This window comes from Megalobrama amblycephala, linkage group LG7, assembly GCF_018812025.1.
Source record: "Megalobrama amblycephala isolate DHTTF-2021 linkage group LG7, ASM1881202v1, whole genome shotgun sequence".
NCBI lineage: Eukaryota > Metazoa > Chordata > Actinopteri > Cypriniformes > Xenocyprididae > Megalobrama > Megalobrama amblycephala.
The window spans coordinates 56,800,866-56,828,684 of record NC_063050.1 but is presented as its reverse complement, the minus strand read 5'-3'; the positions used below and the strand labels follow the sequence as shown (position 1 = coordinate 56,828,684).

Genomic DNA, 27,819 nt, shown 5'->3' with positions numbered 1-27,819 from the left:
AAAAACAGGCTTCATCATCTTTATGTAAATAAAATTTCCTATTTTTATCTTTTGATTTTGGTGTGAAATATGAGCACAGTTCGGTTTTATCAACCATATGAAATAAGAGGCACCTGAAATCATTTTTATTGACTCACAATAACTCAATTAAAGGGAAATAAACAGTATTACATTTTTAACCTTCTTCCTCCCACCACGTCTTTCTTTCCTTTCTTTTGTGTCCGTCTGTTTTATTCTTCTGCCCTCGAGGAGCAGCAGGTTCATCACGGACGGATTGAGTCTTTACAGTTCTCACATGTGCTCCGGTCTTCTGGCGCTGATGAAAGCCGCAGTGTTTCCTCTTCGGCACGAACTCCAGCGCCTCCTTCCAGCTGCCCGTGTCTTTAACCGTGGTCAGGATGCGGATCATCTGATCCAGGGTCAGATTCTTGGCGCCCGAGTCCCAGTCCAGATACTCGTCCAGCGGGAGGCGCGCCGTGGCCAGCTTGAGGCGTTTGGCGTTGGCCAGCGAAACGCCCGAGTGAATGGAGCGGTCCACCATCGCGCCCACGACGTACACCTTCCCGTGGTCGAAGGTGCGCAGGACGTTGTGCGAGTCGGCCGTGAGGTAGACCAGATCCTCGTGGGGAAACACATCCACGGGTCGGCGCGCGGTGGCCGTGATGAGCAGCCGTTCCCAGGTTTCCTCTCCGTAGCGTTTGAGGAGCTCGCGGTGATAGGCGCCCCCCGGCTGCAGGCCGCAGAAGTGCAGGTGAAACGGGTCTGTGGCGCGGCGGTTCCAGCCTTCCGTCTCCAGCAGCTGCGACACGGTGTTCTCCATCTCCCGCCGCGTCATGTGCTGCTCGTAGCTCATGTCGTACACCAGCGGCTGACCGAAGCGCATGGCCTGCGCCGCCCGCCAGTTCTGCAGCCGATCCATGGAGCTGTTCCAGAACTTCATCAGGAAGGTGTTCTTGAGTCCTTCTCGCTCCTCTCGCTCCTCTGTTTCTGCGTCCGTGTCCCTCTCGGACTTCTTCTTATCCTGCTTCTCCTTCTTGGAGATCTTGTGCGCTTCTTTAATAGCGAGAAACTTCAGGAACTTCCTCTTGGCGGATTTGGTGGTCAGCGCGGCGAGATCCTCCAGCTGCTCGTCCGTGATGTTCTTCGGAACAAACTTCCCGGCCTGATGCCACATCTCCACCAGCTCGCGGTTGACGTCCAGCGCTGACGGACTCGGGCTCGGATCCAGCGCCTGAGATTTCATCACGGACTTCCACACATCCAGGTCCAGCTTCTCGGCCGCATCTTTCCTGGCTGTCCAGGTGGTGCTGATGGGTCTGACGGTGAGGAGCGTCTGAGTGCAGCTCCGTCTCACGGCCAGCGAACACGAGCGCAGAAACATCACGCATGCCTGGATCACCTGAAGAAGCGGGAAAAGAGGCGGAGTTACGTTACAAACACTGTCACTATATGAAGTCTTGAGCATAAACAACATCTGCAAAGTTACGATGCTCAAAGTTTAATGCAAAGGGAGATATTTTCTCTGTTAAAGAACTACAACAAACAACGAGCTTCTTCCTGGGTTAGTGACATCACAAACCCCAATATTTGCATAAACCCCGCCCCTGAGAACACACAACAAAGGGGGCGGGGCCATGTTGGGCTGCTTTAGAGAAGAGGAAGAGTTGTTTTTGTAAATGCAGTCATTTTACGCCGGACTGCTTCACAAACGAGGGTCAATTCAACACAAAAGATGAACATGACGGCACATGCTAGTGGATGAGTTGAATCAACTCCACAGCAACTACATCAATTTATCCACTAACCATTCAGAAACGTCTAAAAGTTGTAACTTCTTCCTGAGTCTCTCCATCAGTGTCGACTCCGGTTTGAACAATGTAAGGCTGAACACTTTCGTCATTTTGGCTGCGTGAGATTCTCCAGCTTTGTTGTTGAGCTGTTAAAGCTCCGCCCTCTTCTGGAAAGTGGAGCTCATTTGCATTTAACCCTTTGATGCATAACATGGGTCAAAAATGACCCGGCTGAGTTTTTATTTTCTATATCTTTGCAAGAAATTAATTTCATCATTCAGTATTCCAGGTATTCCTCAATTAACTTCTTTTTGATCATCACAAATCCTCATTTTAATTTTTTTTTTTCTTACTTTTTGAATAAAAATCATTTTTGTATCACTACCCTTCTAATGCGCAACATGGGTCAAAAATGACCCGTATTCATTTCCTATGTAATTTCAATCATGGTTGAGTGTTTCTTTGCTAAATCTATAAAAGAAATATATTTTATCATTCATTTTTTCCAGGTATTCCTTAAATATCTTGTTTTTGATTGTCAAAAATCATTATGTTCATTTTTTCTTTTTTACTTTATAAACAAACACAGTTTTTGTATGTCTACATCAATTTTACACACATGGGTCAAAAATGACCCGTATTCATTTCTTATGTTATTTCAATCAAGACTGAGTGTTTATTCGCTGAATCTTTAAAAGAAATGTATTTTATCATTTATTTATTCCAGGTATTCCTTAAATATCTTGTTTTTGATTTTCTACAAATAATTTAATATTTTTTTTTCTTTCTTACTTTATAAACAAACGCAGTTTCTACATCAATTTTACACACATGGGTCAAAAATGACCCGTATTCATTTCTTATGTTATTTCAATCAAGACTGAGTGTTTATTCGCTGAATCTTTAAAAAGAAATGTATTTTATCATTTATTTATTCCAGGTATTCCTTAAATATCTTGTTTTTGATTTTCTACAAATAATTTAATATTTTTTTTTCTTTCTTACTTTATAAACTAACACAGTTTCTACATCAATTTTACACACATGGGTCAAAAATGACCCATATAGAAATCTTTAATATTTGCACATTTTTGCAAGTAGGAACATATTTACTGCAGACAACTGTTCATCTGCCACACATTTCACATCTTAACAAGGCTACTTTTGTATATTTGATGGATACAAGTCTTATTATATTTAATATATTAGGCTATATATTTCATAATTTTTAATTTTTTGTCATAAATCAATGCAATTGGTCACCCTTTAAGTCTGTCAGTGTTCCTGAAAAGTAAAAGTTTTGGACATATACAACATGGGTCTAAAGTGACCTGAATGAGTTATTTTCTATATTGCATATATTACAATAAATTAATTTCATCATTCATTATTATTACTCAGTAAACAAATCCTTATTTAAATATTTCCTTTCTTTTTGAATGAAATTTTTTTTGTGTCATTACCTTTCTAAAGGCCAAAGTATATTTCACGTTTTATGCGTACGTGAGGGTCAGCATACAGATTTTTGTAACTTTTTATGATTTCCACCAGATTTCTGTAACTGTATGTGCAACCTGCACATAAACATTTAAATTGTGTTCGACTGTTCGCAAAGTATACTTTCAACGTTTTTTTTACAGTGATGTCATCATCCACCTCAGTTCTGTTGAGGACCAGACGCTAACACTCTAGATAAAGAAAATCAAAAGCACAAGAATATTTAAATATTCAAATTTAAATACACTTATTATATATTTTCACTGTTGGACAGAAACCTTGTTCAAAATGTTACTTTTCAGGAACACTGATAGATGTAAAAGGTGACCAGTAGCATTGGTTTATGACAAAAAATAAAGATTATGAAATATAATATATAGCCTATTATATGAAATATAATATGACTTTCATCCATCAAATATACAAAAGCAGCCATGTTGAGACGTGAAATGTGTGGTGAATGAATAGTTGTCTGCAGTAAATATGTTCCTACTTGCGAAAATTTCCTAAGGTTTCTAATATGGGTAATTTTTTACCCATGTGTGTAAAATTGATGTAGAAATACAAACGCTATGATTTGTGAAAATCAAAAACAAGATATTTAATGAATACCTGGAATAAATAAATGACAAAATACATTTCTTTCAAAGATTCAGCAAAGAAACACTCAGTCATGATTGAAATAACATAGGAAATGAATACGGGTCATTTTTGACCCATGTGTGTAAAATTGACGTAGACATACAAAAACTATGTTTGTTTATAAAGTAAAAAAGAAAAAATTAACATAATGATTTTTGACAATCAAAAACAAGATATTTAATGAATACCTGGAATAAATAAATGACAAAATACATTTCTTTCAAAGATTCAGCAAAGAAACACTCAACCATGATTGAAATTACATAGGAAATGAATATGGGTCATTTTTGACCCATGTTGCGCATTAGAAGGGGTTTTCATAGCTTGCGCATCAAAGGGTTAAAGGGACACACACAAAGGGTGTGTTTTTGCTCACAACCAAATAGAGGCAAATTTGACAAGCTATAATAAATGATCTGTGGGGGATTTTGAGCTGAAACTTCACAGACACATTCTGGAGACACCAGAGACTGATATTACATCTTGTGAAAGGAGCATTATAGGTCCACTTTAAGTCTTGACCAGTCTTGGTTTTAGATGACAAACTTGTAAGACTAGTCTAAGCAGTTCATGCAACTAGGTTCTTCCACTAACGTTAATAGAACGTTTGGTCAAAGTAATCTGGTCTTTAATAATGTTCTCTAAATGCGAGCACAAAAACATCATGGAGCGTTCATTGAACGTTTAAATAACGTTTTTTAGGGGGAACATTACAGGCAAAAACATTTTTGAGAATTTGCGCTTTTTGGCTTTTCATAAAGTGTTTTTTCAGATTGGTGGAAAGAAAACACCCAAAATACACTTTTAAGTGTTTATTTTATAGCACTTTATCTATTTCCGTCTATTGATTTAAATTACAGTAAATATCTTTAAAGGCCGTTTTCTCAAAATGAGTTTTTTCTCCACTTCAGCAGAACTTTACAGTTTTATTTCTATCTACAGTACAGTCCAAAAGTTTGGAACCACTAAGATTTTTTATGTTTTTAAAAGAAGTTTCGTCTGCTCACCAAGGCTACATTTATTTAATTAAAAATACAGTAAAAAACAGTAATATTGTGAAATATTATTACAATTTAAAATAACTGTTTTCTATTTGAATATATTTGACAAAGTAATTTATTCCTGTGATCAAAGCTGAATTTTCAGCATCGTTACTCCAGTCTTCAGTGTCACATGATCCTTCAGAAATCATTCTAATATGCTGATTTGCTGCTCAAGAAACATTTATGATTATTTCCAATGTTGAAAACAGTTGTGTACTTTTTTTTTCAGGATTCCTTGATGAATAGAAAGTTCAAAAGAACAGCATTTATCTGAAATACAAAGCTTCTGTAGCATTATACACTACCGTTCAAAAGTTTGGGGTCAGTAAGAATTTTTATTTTTATTTTTTTGAAAAGAAATTAAAGAAATGAATACTTTTATTCAGCAAGGATGCATTAAATCATTCAAAAGTGGCAGTAAAGACATTTATAATGTTACAAAAGATTAGATTTCAGATAAACACTGTTCTTTTGAACTTTCTATTCATCAAATAATCCTGAAAAAAATATTGTACACAAATATTTTGTACAATTGTACACATTAAATGTTTCTTGAGCAGCAGATCAGCATATTAGAATGATTTCTGAAGGATCATGTGACACTGAAGACTGGAGTAATGATGCTGAAAATTCAGCTTTGCATCACAGGAATAAATTACTTTGTCAAATATATTCAAATAGAAAACAGTTATTTTAAATTGTAATAATATTTCACAATATTACTGATTTTACTGTATTTTTAATTAAATAAATGTAGCCTTGGTGAGCAGACGAAACTTCTTTTAAAAACATTAAAAATCTTAGTGGTTTCTAAACTTTTGGACTGTACTGTATATTCTGAAAGTTTTTACAGAGCGATTTGTTTGATATATAATTTGCCTGATTTTATACAACATTTTATTCCTAAAAAATTGTGATTTTTTTTTTCTGGCTGTTGATAATATTTTCTGATTTATGGAGTGATTAAAAGAGATTCCCTCTGTAAAAACCTTTGAATTTAATATATCCAAAAAATTAAATGAGAATTTTGAACCTGACGTCATCCAATATTCAGATTTGTGTTCTAGAAATGTATGCAAATTAGTGCATATTTAATTAGATAACACCTCATTTACATATTTAAACATAACATTTAAAAAAAACTTGTAATACAAAAAAAGTTGCAATTTTTAATGTAATCAATAAGCTGGGGAAGTATAGTGATATCTATTAGTTATTTTTTTGTCTCGCCTTAAATGTTGCTGCTGGTTTCAGAGAACATTCAAAAGTAACAGTTTCCAGAATGTTTGAAGAATGATACAATGTAATGTTCCCTTAACGTTTTTAGAACATTTAAACAACTGGATGTTCGTTTAGTTAAATTGTCACATCAGTAACATGCGATTGGCGCAAAAAATGTATAATAAAGACTTAACAGAAACATTTAAACAGCAAAATGACAATAAAAATAACAATTAATTATAAAACAGCAAGATATCACACAAAAATACTGTTCTGTTTTTGGGTATAATTCACAAAAATATTCCAAGACTCGTTTGAAATCAAGTGAAAATTCAGCATTTACGGCGATATAACAGAACTGTGACAACTAGCCCCGGTCTCCTCTACATCTATTGTAACATGCACACATATCACAAAAGCAAAATCAATTTACCATCAGCAGTATTTCTGTATATTCCCTCAGAAGTCAGTAAGGACACACGCTGCTGCTGTCATGTGGATGTCTGTGTGCAACAATAAAAAATGACCGTGCTGATGTCCTTTCGCTTATTAAATCAGATATCTTTAATAATTTGATATTGTAAAAGATGATTGAATGCCATAATGTGAGGTTATTCGTGTTATTTAAAATAGTAAAATAACTACTATCACTAATAGTAACACAACACATTTAGGTTGCGATATGCAAAGGATGTAGGAACTATTGATGGGGTTTCTAGTCGGCTCATATTTAGTGGTGCACCATCACACACTAGTAAACATCCGCTAGAGTTCACACGCGTTAAACTTGTTAATTTTGTTTATAATTCTAAGTTTAATCGTCATGAGCTATTTCCTTCCTAAACTGTCGTGTAAAAAAGACATCGATGACGCGATTAAAACAGTCGCTGAGAAAGTTTTAGTGCTGCGATTCGGCAGAGATGAAGATTCCGTGTGTTTACAGCTGGACGAGATCGTGAGTCAATATGATCTTTATATTACCTTACTTGCTCTATATATCACCTCATGTAGAGTATTACAGTAAATACAGTGGTGTTCGTGTTGATTGACAGCTGTCAAAGACGGCTCATGATCTGAGTAACATGGCGAGTGTTTATCTGGTGGATGTGGACACGGCGCCGGTTTATACCAGATACTTCGACATCAGCTTCATTCCCTCAACAGTGTTCTTCTTCAACGGGCAGCACATGAAGGTCGACTACGGGTGAGGATTGACAAAACATCATCATCTGCCCTTCGTTTATAAAACATTTTAGCAATGTGTTAATCATGTTAGAAACATGTTAGCAGTTAAATCAGGGTAGAAACTTATTAGCCGTGTGTTAAAACATGTTAGCAATGTGTTACATCATGGTAGAAACATGGTACAAAAACATACTAAATCATGTTAGCAACATGTTAAAACATGTTACATGCTAGAAGCATACTAAATCATGCTAAAACATGTTAAAACATGCTGAAACATGCCGGAAACATGCTAGAAACATACTAAAACATGCTGAGAATGTGTTGAAACATGCCGGAAGCATGCTAGAAACATACTAAATCATGTTAGCAACATGTTAAAACATGCTGAGAATGTGTTGAAACATGCCGGAAACATGCTAGAAACATACTAAATCATGCTAGCAACATGTTAAAACATGCTGAGAATGTGTTGAAACATGCCAGAAACATGCTAGTAACATGTTAAAACATGCCGGAAACATGCTAGAAACATACTAAATTATGCTAAAACATGTTAAAACATGCTGAGAATGTATTGAAACATGTCGGAAACATACTAAATCATGCTAAAACATGTTAAAACATGCTGAGAAAGTGTTGAAACATGCCGGAAACATGCTAGAAACATACTAAATCATGTTAAAACATGTTAAAACATGCTGAGAATGTGTTGAAACATGCCAGAAACATGCTAGAAACTTAATAAATCATGCTAGCAACATGTTAAAACATGCTTGCACCGTATTAAATCATGTTAACAGTTACATCATGGTAGAAACATGCTAGAAACATACTAAATCATTCTAAAACATACTTAAAACATGCCTGCACTGTACTAAATCATGCTAAAACATTTTAGCAATGTGTTAATCATGTTAGAAACATGTTAGCAGTTAAATCATTGTAGAAACTTACTAGCCGTGTGTTAAAACATGTTAGCAATGTTACATCGTGGTAGAAACATGGTACAAAAACATATTAAATCATGTTAGCAACATGTTAAAACATGTTAAATGCTAGAAACATATTAAATCATGCTAACAAGCATGTTATCAATGTGTTAAATCATGGTAGAATTATGTCAACATTTTAAAACATGTTTGCAATATCAATCGTGTTAGAAACATGTTAGCGGTTACATCATGGTAGAAACATACTAGCTGTCTGTTAAAACATGTTAGTAATGCATTACATCATAGTATAAACATGTTAGAAATATACTAAATCATGTTAGCAACATGTTTAAAACATGCTTGTACCGTATTAAATCTTGTTAAAAGTTACATCATGGTAGAAACATGTTAGAAACATACTGAATCATGTTAGCAATGTGTTAAACATGTTACATGCTAGAAACATACTAAATCATGCTAAAACATGTTAAAACATACTGAAACATGTCGGAAACATGCTAGAAACATACTAAAACATGCTGAGAATGTGTTGAAACATGCCGGAAGCATGCTAGAAACATACTAAATCATGTTAGCAACATGTTAAAACATGCTGAGAATGTGTTGAAACATGCCGGAAACATGCTAGAAACATACTAAATCATGCTAGCAACATGTTAAAACATGCTGAGAATGTGTTGAAACATGCCAGAAACATGCTAGTAACATGTTAAAACATGCCGGAAACATGCTAGAAACATACTAAATTATGCTAAAACATGTTAAAACATGCTGAGAATGTATTGAAACATGCCGGAAACATGCTAGAAACATACTAAATCATGCTAAAACATGTTAAAACATGCTGAGAATGTGTTGAAACATGCCAGAAACATGCTAGAAACTTAATAAATCATGCTAGCAACATGTTAAAACATGCTTGCACCGTATTAAATCATGTTAACAGTTACATCATGGTAGAAACATGCTAGAAACATACTAAATCATTCTAAAACATACTTAAAAAATGCTGCACTGTACTAAATCATGCTAAAACATTTTAGCAATGTGTTAATCATGTTAGAAACATGTTAGCAGTTAAATCATTGTAGAAACTTACTAGCCGTGTGTTAAAACATGTTAGCAATGTGTTACATCGTCGTAGAAACATGGTACAAAAACATATTAAATCATGTTAGCAACATGTTAAAACATGTTACATGCTAGAAACATATTAAATCATGCTAACAAGCATGTTAGCAATGTGTTAAATCATGGTAGAATTATGTCAACATTTTAAAACATGTTTGCAATATCAATAGTGTTAGAAACATGTTAGCGGTTACATCATGGTAGAAACATACTAGCTGTCTGTTAAAACATGTTAGTAATGCATTACATCATAGTATAAACATGTTAGAAATATACTAAATCATGTTAGCAACATGTTTAAAACATGCTTGTATCGTATTAAATCTTGTTAACAGTTACATCATGGTAGAAACATGTTAGAAACATACTGAATCATGTTAGCAATGTGTTAAACATGTTAGAAACATGGTAGCAGTTACATCGTGGTAGAAACATAGTAGCAGGGTTAAAACATGTTAACAGTGTGCTACGTCATGGAAGAAACATACTAAATCATGGTAGAAACATGCTTGCAACGTGTTAAATCATGCTGAAACATGTTAGCAATGAGTTCATCATGTTAGAAACATGTTAGCAGTTACATCAGAGTAGAAACAGTAGCACTGTTAAAACATGTTAGCAGTGTGTTACGTCATGGTAGAAACATGCTTGCAATGTGCTAAATCATGCGAGCAACATGGTAAATCATGTTTGTAAAATGGTAAATCATGTTAGCAGTTACATCATGATAGAAACATACTAGCCGCATTTTAAAATGTTAGCAATGTTCTGCATCATGGTAGAAACATGTTAGAAACATACTAAATCATGCTAGCTATGTGGTGCATCATGTTAACAACATGCTAAACATGCTAGCAATGTGTTAAATCATATTAGGAACATGTTATTAACATGTTAAATTATGTTAGCAACGTGTTAAATCATGTTAGAAACATGCTGACAATGTGCTGAAACATGCTAAATCATGTTAGCAACATGTTTAAAACATGCTTGCATCGTATTAAATCATGTTAGAAACATGTTAGCAGTTACTTCAGGGTAGAAACATGTTAAAACATGTTAGCAATGTGCTACATCATGGTAGAAACATGTTAGAAACACATAATAAATCATGCCAGCAACATGTTGAAACATGTTAGCAATGTTAACAATGTGTTAAATCATAATAGGAACATGTAAAATGCTAGTAATCTGCTCATTCATGTCAGAAACATGCCTTCAATGTGTAAAATCGTGATAGCAACATGTTAGCAACTTGGAAAAACACGTTAGCAGTGTTTCAGTATGTTTGCAACTTGCTAAAATATGTCAGAAATGTGCTAGAAAACATAGTAAAATCTTCAAACTTAAAGCTTTTCAAAGTGAATTCAGACTTTCAGAAAAGGCTTTGCCAAGCCAACATCACAGTTTACCTATCTCACTTTCCTCATCTAGTTTCCTCTTCATACATCATATTTGAATTCGGTTATTAATATCACTCCTCTCAGATTGTGATGTATTTCCACACATTCAGATCTCCAGATCACACCAAGTTTGTGGGAAGCTTCAAAACCAAACAGGACTTCATGGATCTGATTGAAGTGATCTATCGCGGCGCCATGAGAGGAAAACTGATCGTCCGAAGCCCGATAGACCCGAGAAACATTCCCAAATATGATCTGCTGTACCACGACATCTAGCAGCAGTAATAGAGTCACTGATGGAGACTAAAGAGAGCTTTCAGATGCGTGTCTGAGTGAGAGGATGGAGAGTTTCCTGTGGAAACGACAGAATGAAGTATTTATTACGCTTGTTTTGTGTCCTGACATTTTTATATGATGTTTAAAATAAAGCACATTGATTCACACTGAGCTGTACAAGATTCATGACCATTTTTTTTCTATTTAAGGTATTTTGTGACACTTTTTGAAATTATCCCTAATTTATTTAAAGCTGTAATAATTATTTTCACAAGTATACAGACGTTATTCATGTACAATATGCTGTTGTTTAATGTTAATGATATGGTAATGTTATGCACAAAAATACCTTGTTATTCCAATTAAATATTTTTAAATGGCATTTATGTTTCTGTATTGTGTTATATTTTGTTAGAAAGTGTTTGTTGTAAGCCACGATTAATGTTTAGCTTATTCAAATTTCCATTTTTAGAATGGGAGTTTGCCAAGTCATCATTTAAAGGTGCCCTAAAATTGAAAATTGAATTTACCTTGGCTTAGTTGAATAACAAGAGTTCAGTACATGAAAATGACATACAGTGAGTCTCAAACTCCATTGTTTCCTCCTTCTTATATAAATCTCATTTGTTTAAAAGACCTCCGAAGAACAGGCGAATCTCAACATAACACCGACTGTAACGTAACAGTCAGGATCATTAATATGTACGCCCCCAATATTTGCATATGCCAGCTCATGTTCAAGGCATTAGACAAGGGCAGCCAGTATTAACGTCTGGATCTGTGCACAGCTGAATCATCAGACTAGGTAAGCAAGCAAGAACAATAGCGAAAAATGGCAGATGGAGCAATAATAACTGACATGATCCATGATAACATGATATTTTTAGTGATATTTGTAAATTGTCTTTTTAAAAGTTTCGTTAGCATGTTGCTAATGTACTGTTAAATGTGGTTAAAGTTACCATTGTTTATTACTGTATTCACGGAGACGGGGGCGGGGAGCGCGAGGATTTAAAGGGGCAGCAGTCTGAATCGGCGCATATTTAATGATGCCCCAAAATAGGCAGTTAAAAAAATTTATTTAAAAAAATCTATGGGGTATTTTGAGCTGAAACTTCACAGACACATTCAGGGGACACCTTAGACTTATATTACATCTTGTGAAAAAACATTCTAGGGCACCTTTAAAGAGTTTATAATTAATGTATTTATTCATTTTTTATTTAATTTCTCTGTGCTTTTTTTGAAAAATTAAGTTTAATTTCTTCTTTTATTCTTTAACCTTATCTTTAAAACACAAATCCCTGTTTTTTTCTCATAGTAATCTTTATCTTTACCTTGACTGACTCTGATTAGGAAAGTGAAAAGGGTCGATGCAAACAGCAGATGGCAGTAAAGCTTTACTAAAGTTTCAGATCCAGTGTGAAGAAGAAGAGGAAGAGGAAGAGGAGGGCCCTGTCCCAAATGGCGCAATTCATGTGGACTTTTGGTCTCGTGGACTTAGATTGCGTGTGCTCGCCGAGTCTACGAGTCCGTAGGCCGTCCCATTCAGCATTTTAGCGCTCTGAAGTGTGCTCAGCAGCGCCCCCTTTGTACCCTTGAAGGTACAAGGTATTCAGGCTCCGCACACTTTAGCTACCCAGGAATCCTTGCGAAATGCCAATCAGACAACGGATGAGAGGAGTTTTCGCTCAAGAGCAATTGATGACATGGCTGAGAAGAGAATATTTAAGTGTAGGTATCATTACGGTTTTTATGACCTAGGTGTACATTTTACCAGTTGCTACAGTTTATACAAACATTATAACACAGTGGTTGATATCTCAAACATAATAATAGCGCGTTGAATAATTCGATCGCATTATAATTCATTAAAGTGCCCTAAAATGTTTTTTTTAAAAGATGTAATATAAGTCTAAGGTGTCCCCTGAATGTGTCTGTTAAGTTTCAGCTCAAAATACCCCATAGATTTTTTTTTAATTAATTTTTTTAACTGCCTATTTTGGGGCATAATTAGAAATGAGCCGATTCAGGGTGTGTGGCCCTTTAAATCACGTGCTCCACGCCCACGGAGCTCGCGCTTGCCTTGAACAGCATAAACAAAGTTCAAACAGCTAATATAACCCTCAAAATGGATCTTTACAAAGTGTTCGTCATGCAGCATGTCTAATCGCATAAGTACAGTGTTTATTTGGATGTTTACATTGATTCTGAATGAGTTTGAGGCTATTCTTCGTGGCTAACGGCTAATGCTACACTGTTGGAGAGATTTATAAAGAATTAAGTTGTGTTTATGAATTATACAGACTGCAAGTGTTTAAAAATGAAAATAGCGACGGCTCTTGTCTCCGTGAATACAGTAAGAAACGATGGTAACTTTAACCACATTTAACAGTACATTAGCAACATGCTAACGAAACATTTAGAAAGAAAATTCACAAATATCACTAAAAATATCATGTTATCATGATCATGTCAGTTATTATTGCTCCATCTGCCATTTTTCGCTATTGTTCTTGTTTGCTTACCTAGTCTGGTGATTCAGCTGTGCACAGATCCAGACGTTACTGGCTTGTCTAATGCCTTGAACATGGGCTGGCATATGCAAATATTGGGGGCGTGCATATTAATGATCCCGACTGTTGCGTCACAGTCGGTGTTATGTTGAGATTCGCCTGTTCTTCGGAGGTCTTTTAAACAAATGAGATTTATATAAGAAGGAGGAAACAATGGTGTTTGAGACTCACTGTATGTCATTTCCATGTACTGAACTCTTGTTATTCAACTATGCCGAGGTAAATTCAATTTTCCATTCTATGGCACCTTTAAATAAATAGAACCGAATGTCAGGGCTTTATGAGTCATATGTAAACCTGTAGATTCATCTGAAACTCACACACATGTTTATTATGTGTTAAAATTGTAATCTTAGTTCAAATGGAACATTATGTATTATTACAACTGTATACATTATTTAAATAAGCATGTATATATTGTCTAATGCCCAGGTGGCATAAGCAAAAGCAGGCTGTGTAGTTGAAATGGAGATAATATTTTGCAAAAGAAAAGAAGCCTGTTCTCGATGCTAAATATTATAATATTTGTATTAGATATTTGTGATATTTATCTAATAAAGGGACTTTTCTACTACGACGTCGGAGCGCAAAAATATGATTTCTCTGCATGGCAAGCCATCTTGCAAACACAATGGTAAAAACAACAACAATAGGCAGCATATTCCCCGAACCTGCAGCTCCTGTCAAAAAACAACCAGAGCGTTATTTCCGGCGTGACGATCGAGTCTGTCCCAAAAATACCTCTCAATGTGCCCTCGTGGACTCGCGCCAAGGGCCCTATAGGTCTGCACTACATGACGTCACCAAAGTGTGGACTCTGAGGAAGTCCACAAGTCCGGAGTGTGCCATTTGGGACAGGGCCAAGGAGGAATCTCCCGTCAGGATTTGTTTCTCTCAGTCTTTCAGGTTTTGGAAGCATAAACTCTCTCTCTCTTCTTCTTCAGCAGTATTTCAGACGTCATGTAACTTCATTATTCAGTCACTGTTAAACTTCTCCGTTTATATTCAGCAGGTTTTGTTTGTAAATGTCGTCAGTCGGATGGGTGTGGCTCAGTATTAATAGAGAAATAGAGATAGAGAAATCAGAATTTAGTTGGAATCTACAACAATATGAAGAACTATTCAAAAATCTCCCTGTTTTTATTTATAATCTGTGGTAAGTGTGTGATTTCTGTTGACTTTGAGTTTAATTTTGAGAACTAAACACTGAACCATGTTTCTTTGTCAAAATATCTCTAATGTTTTTGTCTGTTAGCTCTTTTGTCTTAATTCTTGATGTGAGTTTAATCTCTGATTGATGTTTGGTCCGTGTAACGCTTCACAATTCAATTTTCAGACCATGCAATGCAAATGCAAAAATGAAAAATTTGAAACCAGACGTTAATTTTTCTTGTTTTTCAGTTACATCATCAATGGATATTTGCCATTTCCCCCCCTTTTTTCAATTTCACTTTTGCAAAATGATGACTTAAAAAACAATCATTTGAATAAATGAAATTAACCGATTTTCTTTTTTCCATTTTTTTGTCTTGCAATTTGCGCCGTGGGCTGTACCATTAGCGCGGACTGCTGTCATCTCACTGATGTAACTGCTTTCTTTACACTGCATGCATGTTGAGGAGTAGTTTAAAAGACTGAACACACAGGATCATCTTTTCACTCTATCATTTTTATTATTAATATACTAGTAACTGTTAAATATAAGGTAGTCTGGACTGGCCATCGCGGGCAGCTGGGAAAAGTGAAATCCCGGTGGCTTGGCTGATTTGGCACATATTGTCTAGTTTGTTTGTATTTACTTATTCGTTATTACTTTATTTTATTAATATACATCATGCCCTTGGTAAGGGGGTGCATTTTACTTGGTAGGCTACAGTACCTACAATCACGAGATCCCAGTTTATTTTCAGAGGGATAGGGCAGGCTTGCAGATCCTTCACGTCAATATATGAAAGATAAAAATACTACCAAGCGAAAATATATATTTAAAAAAATTGTTAGGTTTTAGCTCTCGTTTTAATAGCCTAAAATATTTTATATAGGCTAGCTATAGCGCTGTCAAGATAGGCTTATACGATTTATATCGGTTCATTATCAAATGCTGGATTCTCGCAGTAATCCTTTGGGTACACCACAGGCAACAAATAATGCCGAATAAGTCAATAAATAACTACAAACAAGATGGGCAGTGCCAAATCAAAGTATTTGTATTTATTTATTAAAATAATGGAAAATAAATCATAGTGCTCCTGACTTGCAGCATAGATATATTTGATTTGCCTAATCTCCTGCGAACCGCCTGTACTGTAATGAACATAGTTAATAACTGTGCTGGATTTAAGGTTATTTTAAGCGAATAAGAAGCGTGTGAAGTGCGGAAGCTCAAGCGGTTGCCGTGGTAACGAACGATGCCCGCTAAAGAAAACATCTGCATTTTTACTGTACAAATATTGTATTACAAACAAGAGCTAAGAACTTAACAATGTTTTGTATATTTTTTATAAATGTTTTGTATATTTTCGCTTGGTAGTCTTTTTTATCTTTCATATATTGACGTGAAGGATCTTGGCAAGCGCTGCTGCTCGAGCTGCCCTCCGTCAGCCTATCCCTCTGAAAATGAACTGGGATCTCGTGGTACTGTAGCCTACCAAGTAAAATGCACCCCCTGACAAAGGGTATTGTATATTAATAAAATAAAGTAATAACGAATAAGTAATTGTAAATACAAACAAGCTGGGGAACGTGCCAAATCAGCCAACCCACCGCGATTTTACTTTTCCCAGCTCGCGATGGCCTGTCCGGACTGTCTATATTAAGCACAGTTATTATATTAATAATTAAAAATGATAGCACTTCGGGTGAAAAAGGTCATCCTCCATTCTTTTAAACCACTCCTCAACATGCAGTGTAAAGAAAGCAGTTACATCAGTGAGATGACGGCAGTCCGCGGCCACACCCCCGCGCTAATGGTACAGCCCACGGCGCAAATTACAAGACAGAAAAAGGAAAAATAGAAAATCGGTTAATTTCTTTTATTCAAATGATTGTTTCTTAAAGGGGTACTTCACCCCTGGAAAGATGAATGTGTATTTAAAATTGGTCATTTATGTAGTAGAAATGTGAAATTATTTTTGAATTTGGAGCTTTCTAGACTGAGAAAAGGCAGAAAATGTATTTTTGACTAATGTGGATGAAAGACAACAACTCCCAGAATGCACTTGTTTTGCTGCCCTTGCGAGGCCACGCCCAAAACCACGCCTATCGGTTACAGGCGGCATTCAGGAAAATTCAAACAAATAAATCGTGAGTTAACAGCGAAATGGTGCTAAATTGCTTTGTACTGGATGTACACCCAAAACCAGGAAAGGACAAGTAAGTTTCCATCATTTTCCGATTAAGTTAAAGATTTGGAGCGATGTAAACAGTGGCTGCGGGCCATCAAACACCCGAAGTTTGGAGATGACACCGTTATAGAAAACCTAAAAAACCGCAGAATATGTAGTCTCCATTTCAAGCACGAGGACTACGAACCAAATATCCTTGCAATGAAGAGAACCATTCTGAAGGACACCGCGATACCATCGATATTCACTTTCCCAGATGACGAACAGCCTGGGCATCTGGTTCTAAGCGTATTCGCCTAGAGGTAAGACTGCTGATACTAGACTGATAACACAGTAGCCTATATGTAGTGTTGTAGGTAGCAGTAAAACTGCAAACTTAGCAAAGTAACGTTAGATAGACAATTACATATAAGTTGACCGTTATCAAAGTAAAGCCTCTGTTCTGTAAAACTGAGTTTATTTATCTATTTATGCTAACGTTACTACAAAAGCCTGTTGCTGTATTGGTTGAGATGACTGCAGAGACCGATACATTTGCGAGATGAACCACTGATGTAGTGCAGACAAAATAAAGTGAATTATGTTAAGCTTAAAAATATAATTGACACCCACTTTTGATAAAATCTTTGATCTATGTCCGTGAGTAACCTCAAAAGCGCATATGTATGGGCGTGGTGAAAAAATGCGGAACTACCTGCTATTACTGGCTGTAGTTTTAAGCCTCTGGCCAAAAAAGCCTCCGATGACGCAAAATGACGATTTTTGCGTCATCGGAGGCTTTTTTACAGAATAAAAATGCATAAATCTCTCATCTCGGGCTGATATGAAGGGGGAAAGCACGCTAATTCGAAAATACTAGTGGTATTCTACTAATACAAAGCTTAATGCTAAATCCTGAAGTAACCCTTTAAGTCATCATTTTGCACAAGTGAAATTGAAAAAAGGGAGGAAAAATGGCAAATATCCATTTATGATGTAATCGGAAAAAAAGGAAAAATGAACGTCTAGTTTCAATTTTTCATTTTTGCATTTGCATTGTATGGTCTGAAAATTGAATTGTGAAGCGTTACACGGACCAATGTTTGTGTTTGTTCTGCAGTGTTTGGAGCTGATGAAGATGATGTGAAGAGTGTGTCAGTGATGGAGGGAGATTCTGTCACTCTAGACACTGATTTAACAGAATTTAATCATATAAATTGGCTATTTGGAGATTCATACTCATTCATTTCTAAATCTGATGGAAATGAGATCTCATATCCCCTCAATGACACCGAGAGATTCAGAGACAGACTGAAGATGAATAATCAGACTGGATCTCTGACCATCAACAACACGAGAATCACAGACTCTGGAGATTATCATCTACGGATTGATCATGACTATGTGACCTCAAAGAAGAAATACAGAGTTACTGTCAATGGTGAGGACACTTTTTTTTACTTTTCAGAATAAATAGTTTTGAATGTGTTTTTGTTTTATAAATTGAATTAAACAGAGTTTTAAAGTGCAGCAAATACAGTTATAATGTATTCATCAGTCTTACAGTGTTGTAGTTTCTCAATATCACAGTCATGCTGTTGTTCTGTATATAATCACAACTGTGATTGGGCCGCAGGTGATCACATGACTGATATTCAGAACAACCCATTTTGATTTTATACCACAGTACTATAAAAATGAACAGTGATTGACTTACATTTGATTTCACACACATTATGAGCAGATATTTTTAGTTTCATGCCACCAGTAGTTATAACTCCAAAACAAGTCAAAGCAGGATCAGTCGTTCTGTAGAATAAGGAAATGAAATTGAACATAGACAGGTTTATGATAAACGTTCCTGTGCTGTTATATGAAATAAGATCCTCGTGGCCAATCAGAGTAGTTTATGATAGATATTCATTGCTACTGTAAGTATTTTAAAGTAATGATTGTTAATCAGATGTCTGTGAAAACTAATGACTGTCTGTCTTTATCATTACAGGATCATCTGTTTCAGATTCAGCTCTGTCTCCATTTGCTGTAGCAGCAATAGTTGTTGTCATTCTGCTGGTGTTTGCTGTTGTTATCTATTGCTGTAATAACTCTAAACAAGAGGGGCAAAACCGTGAGTATTACAGCTGATACAGCAAGAGAAAAATAATGAGCTTTATTGTGCTGAAGTGGATCATGGTCAAAATCACTTCAGATTTTCTTCTCATTCTGACGTCTGAACAGCAACTGAACCTCTTAAATACCAGATACAACATGCTGCTACAGCCTTAAATATCACACATGCGTCATGTGACAAAACATACATCATCAAATACCTCCATTTTTACTGTCCACAACACAAAAACTGTTTTCAAATTCTTCAATTTTTTTCCAAAACACTAGAGTTTTAAAGTTTTAAAGACTTCTCTCATGTGCCAATTCAGGTTCTTTTTCTTACGTCTCTGTTTCTGTGTGCAGCTGTGACTGATGAAGAGAAGACTGAATCCACCAAAGAGGATGTTACAAACTACCAATCAGCAGCAGCAGAGGATCCAAATACAAGATATTCAGAGTTATTACACATGGTGAGTAGTTGGACATGCTGCCAAAACTCTGAAGATCCAGAAAAGTTGTAAAATTAATTAATTTAATTCAAATCTTGAGAAGAGATATGATTGCTTTGATGATGAACAGATTTAATTTACACTTTTATTCACATATAAATATAAATGAGTACATATCCTTTTAAGATTAAGATTTTTATCTTAATTTAAGATGTTTGAGGTGTTTCAAAAATGAATTCAACTAAATCTAATATTTTGTTTGTCCTCCTTGATTTTTAGGAAATAACTGGACTATATATGACCTCCACATCTTCTCTAATTTCTATGATTTTCCTTTCAGGTTCCAGAGGAAAAAATGCAAATGAATTTGAGAGATTCCACTGTTGAGTGAAGAAGATCCGGGTTCAGTATGTTAAGGCTTGTCCACAAGTGCCCTATCAAAACATTTAGTCATTTTTACACTCATGACAAGAGAAGTTTTCATTTATCAGACTGTATATAAATGTTCATGACCATCAAGTGCCACATTCAGTGAGTCGACGTCAATGTATGTTACACTAATTATATAAACTTCTCGTCTAATTTCAGATTCTTTCAGTATTTTGATATTTTTAATACTTTTTCAATTATTTTTTTGTTTCTTTTATAGACCTTTTTCCAGAGTAAACGATGAGTGTCTCCATTACAAATTCTAACTTCTGATTGGATGCTCTCCTGTTCCGGTCTCCATAGGAACCCGTTCATCTGTTTTCAGTGTAGCTTCATGTCGTCGACACACTCATTAAACTTTGACGGGTGAAACACTGACACAAGGCGGTCATTGAGACACTGTAAAGTGATGGTGCTATGGAGCCATGTGCTTTTTAAACAATTTAAAAGGTTAGTTCACCCATTAATTACTCACCTTCATGTCGTCCCAAACCTCTAAGACCTTCGTTTGTCCTCAGAACACAAATTAAGATATTTTTGATGAGATCCGAGGGTATCTGATCCACACATAGGCAGTACTGGTAAGATTCACAGATTCACATCGGTATAAAAATGTGTGCATCAGATACAAGTCGGCATTTGTATCGTTTCTAACATATTTGCATCAGTAAAAACTGATTTATTTATATATAATTATTAGTAGATGCGCTATACTTTAGAAAGTGACAATAATTTGTGACCAGTATTTTATATGTAGATTGATTTCTCCTCTGTTTCTCAAGCGTGTTCTCTCATCACACAACACTACTGAGACCGAGGCGAGTCCTGAGAGTCACAGAATATAGTCAAGTCAAGTCAAATTTATTTATATAGCGCTTTTACAATTGGTAATTGTTTCAAAGCAGCTTTACATATTAGAAGCACAGAAAAAAGGGAAGTGGTTAAAAATAAGCTGTACAAACAAGCGTGGTAATATGTAACATATACAAGATGGTGCTACATTAAGCCAATGTCGGCTGACTCCCAGGGGTGGAAAAAACCCTAGGAGAAAAACCCAGCGTGCTAACACTGGGAAAAAAGTCCTAGGAGGGATATATAATATAGATTAACATGACACTACAGTGTTTGTGAAAGGGCCATGCGTTAGAAATCAGAGGCACTTAAGTTAATTTACGATTTCTGAACCAAAGAAACTATGTACTACTATTGTATGGTATAATGTATGTCTTAATGTAATACTAATACTATTACTACTACTACTACTACTTATACTACTACTACTACTACTACTACTAATAATAATAATTCTAACAGTAATTTGCGGGGAAAAAAACATTTTGAGAAATATTGAATTGCATAGCATCATATTTTTTTCCATTGTATTGCACTGAATCACGTTGTGTTGAATCGAATCGAAATCGGATTGCACTGCATGTTAATAGAGGTGAATCGAATCGCATCGTTAGCTGCTTCAAATGTATCTTTAATGTATCGCCGGCCAATACTGAAACAGAAGCTCTGCAATGGAAATAATGTAGCAGAATGAAAATAAAAGTTTAAGTCCACATGTTCTTGTTTAAGAAATTACAGTAGTTGTAGCATTTCTGTTGTAAAGAAAGGGTCAAATATTAAAGATTAAATGGACATTAGAAATAAATGTTGGAAGCCAATATTAAAGAAGGATTATATCGCATTGTAAAGTGTAAAAACAATCGTCAGGACACTGTTGTGTAAGCACCTTAAAGGTGGTAAAGAGGATGTTTTGTTTTATACATTTTTGCAATATTACTTGAAACTGTCTTTACTAAGTGATAAAAGACTATTTATTAGGTGCACTGAAAGTAATAATATTAATATACATCATCTGTGCACGAGGTAGGGCCTTAAAAACATCAGCCAATTGTTTACGCGATCATCGCGTAAACGATTGGCCCTCTGGCTTGTCAATCACTGCCATGACGTTCCTTGTGAGAGACGAGCGCGGCTGCGCGCTCTAGTAACTTTCCACACTACATGTGCCGCATGCAATGTTTTTGTCAGGAGACAGGAGTAACAACTGCAGATTATGAGGTGAGTCCGACATAATGAATCCACTAAGTGTGTGCGCGGCTTAACGATTGGCCGATTATGAATGTAAATTGATACTTATGACTGATCGCGCTCAAACGCGTCCAGTCAGAGTCAGTTGCGTTCAGTCTGCGATTACAGTCGGTGTTCAAATTCCATGTGAAAGTATATAAATCTGCTTCAGGAGTAGGAAACAATCGAATGTTTTAGCTAGTCGTAAAATGTGTATCATTTCAAAAACTCAGTCGACGAAAACATCCTCTATACCACCTTTAATAATCGCCTTAGTAGTCATATGCTATGCTATATACGCGATGGGCGCCGCCATGTTTGTTGCCATGTATTGTTACTAGTACTTGTGTATTTAAATGTCTGAAACCTGAAATAAACGTGTGTTGAAAACACTAAATAAGTGTGATAAATGGCAAGCACTGAGTGCATCCGTCTCTGGGTGAATTACTATTGTCACGTCTAGGTTTGGGTTTTGTTCATGTTCTTGTTTTCATGTTCATGTTAATACGGAGCCCCGCACGTCACCCATAGGCAGATTCACCTGTTTAGGCTAGACTACTTTATAGCCTTTGCTTTTTTTTTTTTTTTTTTTTTTTTAGAACTAAACTCAATTGACTATAAAGATAAAAATAAAGCATCAAACTGAAGCCCAAAAATGCAAGCAGAAGATCATAGAAAATAGTGCTAAATTACCACAAAAGGGGGAAAATTCACTGTTGTTTCCATCGCCGTTTGTAAGGTAGCCAAGACAACAGCAAGCCTTGATGCACTGTGTTACTGTAGCGGATGTGTGCCAAGACAAATAAATATGTTCGGTCATTGCTAAGACATTATTTATATTATTATATATTGCCCAAACTATATTTACCCCATCGTCAGCTCTGATAATGGTCAGCTACCGGAATGTCTTAAGTTCTTTTCCAAATGTAGCCTAGCCAATAAGTCTAGTTATTTCTTTATTCTTTTACTGTAACTACATGATTTTAGTTTAGGCCTATACATCATTTGATGCACCGATCGAAATTACTGAAAATTTGCGGACGAAACAGCAATTTACGCGCTTGTCTAGAAGGGAACCTTATATAGCCTAGCCTATACGAAAATTTGTGTCTAACTTAGAATTTAGACCAGCTAAAATATATTGTTAGACCAAAAATATCTTATCAATTAATTAAGTAATAAAGACATGTAATAAAAACAGAAAGACATCTATTGCGTCAGCCTTATTCAAATGCCGACGTTCTTGGTTTTCTTCCTATTTATTAAATATAGGCAATTGGTTGATGAAACATTGATTGAAATTAAGATACAATTTCTACAAAATGAAATTCACTTTAAAGAAAGACTTACTATAAAACAAAACTTAATGAAGTGGTCAAACTTATGTCTAACCCGCTGCATATGTCTCCCGACATTGCGCATCCGTCTTGCCATTCACTTTTCAGAATCAACATTGGTGACATCTTACAAAAAAATATATATTAGGCTATAGCCCAATATTTAAATATAAATATAAAACTAAATTGGCTACATCTTTATCCCTCTGGCCGACGAATGCGCCGGCGCGTTCTGATGGATTTTCTCCTCATGACAGCTGAAACAACTTAAAACAGGCCTTCCGTCATTTTTGGCGATAGCCTACAGATTAGTGCAAGACTACAAATGGTCTACTTTTTTTCTCTCTGCGATAACTCATATAAGCTATAGCTAGGATAATATTATTCGATAATAACATCAAATTAATCAATGCAATGATAATTCACCACATGATTCACTGTTAAATCAGTTTTTGTAAACTGTGGGGGAGATGGACTCAGGTGCACAACAAATTTTAACACATGGGATGACATCACTGCTTGTGGGAGGGGCCCCATCTCATTCTTTGCGGGGGGGCCTCACAGACTTGCGGTACGCCACTGCCCATAGGAGAAAAAAAAACAATCCGTACCCTCGGTTTTTCAATCTGTTCCCACAAATTCATAATCCGTGCGCACGCTTTCCGACCGTCCCGTGTGCTCCCAATGCTCCAGTAACATTACATTATGTAAACTGCAATGCATTTATGACAAAGAACTGCACCGATGCAGATGTAATATCATAGCATTAGCAATCTATCAATAAATGCACGCACACACGACACACACCTTGTGCTCTCTGATGTTCGCTCTGCTCGGCGCCCCTGCAGATTGAAAAATGCGCTAAATCCAAGCAGACTCAGATAAGGGGAGGAGCCGAAACTTGACGCAGCTTGCCGCCGTTTCAAATGAGTTTTTTAAAGGGGACTGAAGCGATCAAAAATTTATTAATCAAATATTTTTTTTAGGGGGCTGGGCAGAAGTTTAGGGGGGCTGAAGCCCCCCTAAAAAGGGCCTAGTGACGCCCCTGATTCACCACATGATTCACTGTTAAATCAGTTTTTGTAAACTGTGGGGGAGATGGACTCAGGTGCACAACAAATTTTAACACATGATGACATCACTGCTTGTGGGAGGGGCCCCATCTCATTCTTTGCGGGGGGGCCTCACAGACTTGCGGTACGCCACTGCCCATAGGAGAAAAAAAACAATCCGTGCCGACGGTTTTGCATCCGTTCCCTCAGTTTATAAACCGTGCTCACGCTTTCACAATCCGTTCCCACGGTTTTGTAAAAACTGCTGGATTTGTGGCCCCGCCTCCAATCTTTGCCGGCAGATTCAACCAGGCCACCTATTTAGGTGCGGGATGCAATAAACTTTATTTTACTTTATTTTACAAAATGAGAATTTCCTGAACTTCCATTCAGAATTCATTTGAGAATTTCCGTTATTTTTATCTTTTAAAGTCCATTTTGGGTAAAAAGCTTAGTATAATAAAACCACCAAAACAAGTCTTCATGTTAAGACTGAATAGTACACAAACATTTCTAAAACTGTAAAAAGTTTTTTTTTTTTTTTTTAAATAAAGCATTCATTAATTATTTTATGATAAACATACTGTCTTAAGTGCACTCATTTATAGTCATAAATAATAAAAATAATGAATGAATAAAAATAATTAATAAAAACATACATTTAAATAATAAATACAATAAATAATAATAATAGTTGTTGTTGTTGTTATTATTAGCCTATTGTTACATTAAGGCTACATGCATTTAGAAGAAAAGAGGAACAAAGAAATTAAAAGTCAGTCATAATACACAATGCCAGGTTTATTGGGCAATAATAATAAAGTGCTAAGATTATCACAAATAAACACAAGATTTTAATTCTTATAAAATCGTTGTATTCCGCTACCCGTTGCTATAGAGAATCACTGCAGTTGATACAATTTGATGAATAATACACAATAAAACAATAAGATTCGTTAACACGTACCTGGCCCAGGTGAAAAAAATACTATAGTAATTTATAGTAAATACTATAGTGTTTTTTAACCATATATAGTAAAGTACCTGAATTAAATTATCGTGGTAATTCTATAGTTGCTGTGATAATATAACAACTATAGTAATATAAACAATTACTTTACCCAATATAAGTTTTCTACAATATACACTACAGTTTACTGTAGTAAAGTAGGCCTATACTATGTTCTTCTTCTAAAATGAATCCGTGAGTACAGTTTTTACAAAACCGTGGGAACGGATTGTGAATTTGTGGGAACGGATTTAAAAACCGTACGGTTTACGTTTTGTTAAACCGAGGGAACATTTTAAGAATTCGTAGGTACGGTTTATAAACTGAGGGAACGGATTGCAAAACCGTCGGCACGGATTGGTTTTTTTTCTCCTATGGGTGACGTGCGGGGCTCCGTATGTTTATGATTTCAAGTCTTTTATTTTGTAGTTTGATTCTTGTTTGTGTTCCCTTGTGTCACTTGCCCATTGGTTGTCTTAGTCATGTGTTCCTTTGTCATGTATTGATAATGTAATGTCGTTGCTCTGGTCTTTGTTAACAGCCGCTTGTGACACCTGCTGGTGAGGATGACTAACAGCAGATGGAGATCATGATGGAGCGAAAAAAACCTGTTGAATATTTTAGGTTGTATTTTTAAACAGACTGAAAATGTTGAAAGTGATATCTGAAAGGTGAATATGAATATTCAAGTTTTGAAAACGTGTGAAATGTTTTGAATTGAAATATTCACAGCTTAAGTATACGGCCACGTTGAATTTCAGCCTATAAAAATACAAGCCCTAAAAATACATTAAAATGCAAGCATGGCTAGTGCAATGCACTTTTTTTTTTTTTTTTTTCAATTAGTGCAATTCAACAAGCTTTTTATTTCAAAAACATTTGGCATTAATAAACTTACATAGTTTTCAAGCGCACTTATCTGAAGCTTTTCTTATCTTGAAGGTTTTGCACCATGCCTGTCATCATAGATATGCATTTCAATTCACTAACTTGCAATTCGATTCGATATCAGTTATTTATGGATATACTGTATATCTGGTACAGTACATGGCAAATTTTCTCAAGAAAAAAAAAAACTCAGCTAATGCTTTAAAATATACATGGGAATCAGTTGGTACTACAGTAATATTGAAGGTTAAAATTAACTGATTTGTATACAAACTTAAATAAAAAAAATAAAAAATTTAAGGATAAACCTTTAAGGACATTTTTATAATAGGCTACAAAAGTTATAATAGGCTTTTGAAAAAGTTATTTTTACTCCAAAAATATAAACATTTAAATGGTGGCTGGCAACTTGACGGATTTATTCAAACATGCATTATAGGCTATTAAAGAACATTAAAAATTATAATATGTAATATACAGTACAGTCCAAAAGTTTGGAACCACTAAGATTTTTAATGTTTTTAAAAGAAGTTTCGTCTGCTCACCAAGGCTACATTTATTTAATTAAAAATACAGTAAAAAACAGTAATATTGTGAAATATTATTACAATTTAAAATAACTGTTTTCTATTTAAATATATTTGACAAAGTAATTTATATCCAGTGATCAAAGCTGAATTTTCAGCATCATTACTCCAGTCTTCAGTGTCACATGATCCTTCAGAAATCATTCTAATATGATGATTTGCTGCTCAATAAACATTTATGATTATTTTCAATGTTGAAAACAGTTGTGTACTTTTTTTTTCAGGATTCCTTGATGAATAGAAAGTTCAAAAGAACAGCATTTATCTGAAATACAAAGCTTCTGTAGCATTATACACTACCGTTCAAAAGTTTGGGGTCAGTAAGAATTTTTATTTTTATTTTTTTGAAAAGAAATTAAAGAAATGAATACTTTTATTCAGCAAGGATGCATTAAATCATTCAAAAGTGGCAGTAAAGACATTTATAATGTTACAAAAGATTAGATTTCAGATAAACACTGTTCTTTTGAACTTTCTATTCATCAAATAATCCTGAAAAAAAATATTGTACACAAATATTTTGTACAATTGTACACATTAAATGTTTATTGAGCAGCAGATCATCATATTAGAATGATTTCTGAAGGATCATGTGACACTGAAGACTGGAGTAATGATGCTGAAAATTCAGCTTTGATCACAGGAATAAATTACTTTGTCAAATATATTCAAATAGTACACAGTTATTTTAAATTGTAATAATATTTCACAATATTACTGTTTTTACTGTATTTTTAATTAAATAAATGTAGCCTTGGTGAGCAGACGAAACTTATTTTAAAAACATTAAAAATCTTAGTGGTTCCAAACTTTTGGACTGTACTGTAAATAATATGT

At 35.3% G+C, this 27,819-nt stretch overlaps 3 protein-coding genes across 5 annotated transcripts; 2 read left to right on the top strand and 1 right to left on the bottom strand.

Annotated features, from left to right (window-relative positions):
• Positions 1 to 102: 102 nt before the first annotated feature.
• Positions 103 to 6,779, bottom strand: trmt10c (tRNA methyltransferase 10C, mitochondrial RNase P subunit). Its single transcript, XM_048198206.1, has 2 exons — positions 6,627 to 6,779; positions 103 to 1,399 (listed from the first exon to the last, which is right to left on the bottom strand). Exons 1-2 carry the CDS (start codon positions 6,627 to 6,629, stop codon positions 176 to 178), a joined length of 1,227 nt encoding a protein of 408 aa, XP_048054163.1. The 5' UTR covers positions 6,630 to 6,779; the 3' UTR covers positions 103 to 175.
• A 123-nt stretch (positions 6,780 to 6,902) lies between these two features.
• Positions 6,903 to 11,526, top strand: txnl4b (thioredoxin-like 4B). Its single transcript, XM_048198207.1, has 3 exons — positions 6,903 to 7,148; positions 7,246 to 7,397; positions 10,979 to 11,526. Exons 1-3 carry the CDS (start codon positions 7,017 to 7,019, stop codon positions 11,142 to 11,144), a joined length of 450 nt encoding a protein of 149 aa, XP_048054164.1. The 5' UTR covers positions 6,903 to 7,016; the 3' UTR covers positions 11,145 to 11,526.
• Positions 11,527 to 13,906: 2,380 nt separating this feature from the next.
• Positions 13,907 to 26,814, top strand: LOC125272991. 3 transcript variants are annotated; one of them, XM_048198204.1, is made up of 7 exons: positions 13,907 to 14,876; positions 18,164 to 18,484; positions 19,049 to 19,171; positions 19,516 to 19,622; positions 19,942 to 20,148; positions 20,251 to 20,480; positions 26,049 to 26,814. In XM_048198204.1, exons 1-5 carry the CDS (start codon positions 14,831 to 14,833, stop codon positions 19,990 to 19,992), a joined length of 648 nt encoding a protein of 215 aa, XP_048054161.1. In that variant the 5' UTR covers positions 13,907 to 14,830; the 3' UTR covers positions 19,993 to 20,148; positions 20,251 to 20,480; positions 26,049 to 26,814. The 3 variants fall into 3 exon arrangements, with proteins under 3 accessions (XP_048054161.1, XP_048054160.1, XP_048054162.1); XM_048198203.1 differs by lacking the exon at positions 26,049 to 26,814 and having other exon boundaries at positions 13,907 to 14,626; positions 14,733 to 14,876; positions 20,251 to 20,996; XM_048198205.1 differs by lacking the exons at positions 13,907 to 14,876; positions 26,049 to 26,814 and adding an exon at positions 17,059 to 17,092 and having other exon boundaries at positions 20,251 to 20,996.
• Positions 26,815 to 27,819: the final 1,005 nt, after the last annotated feature.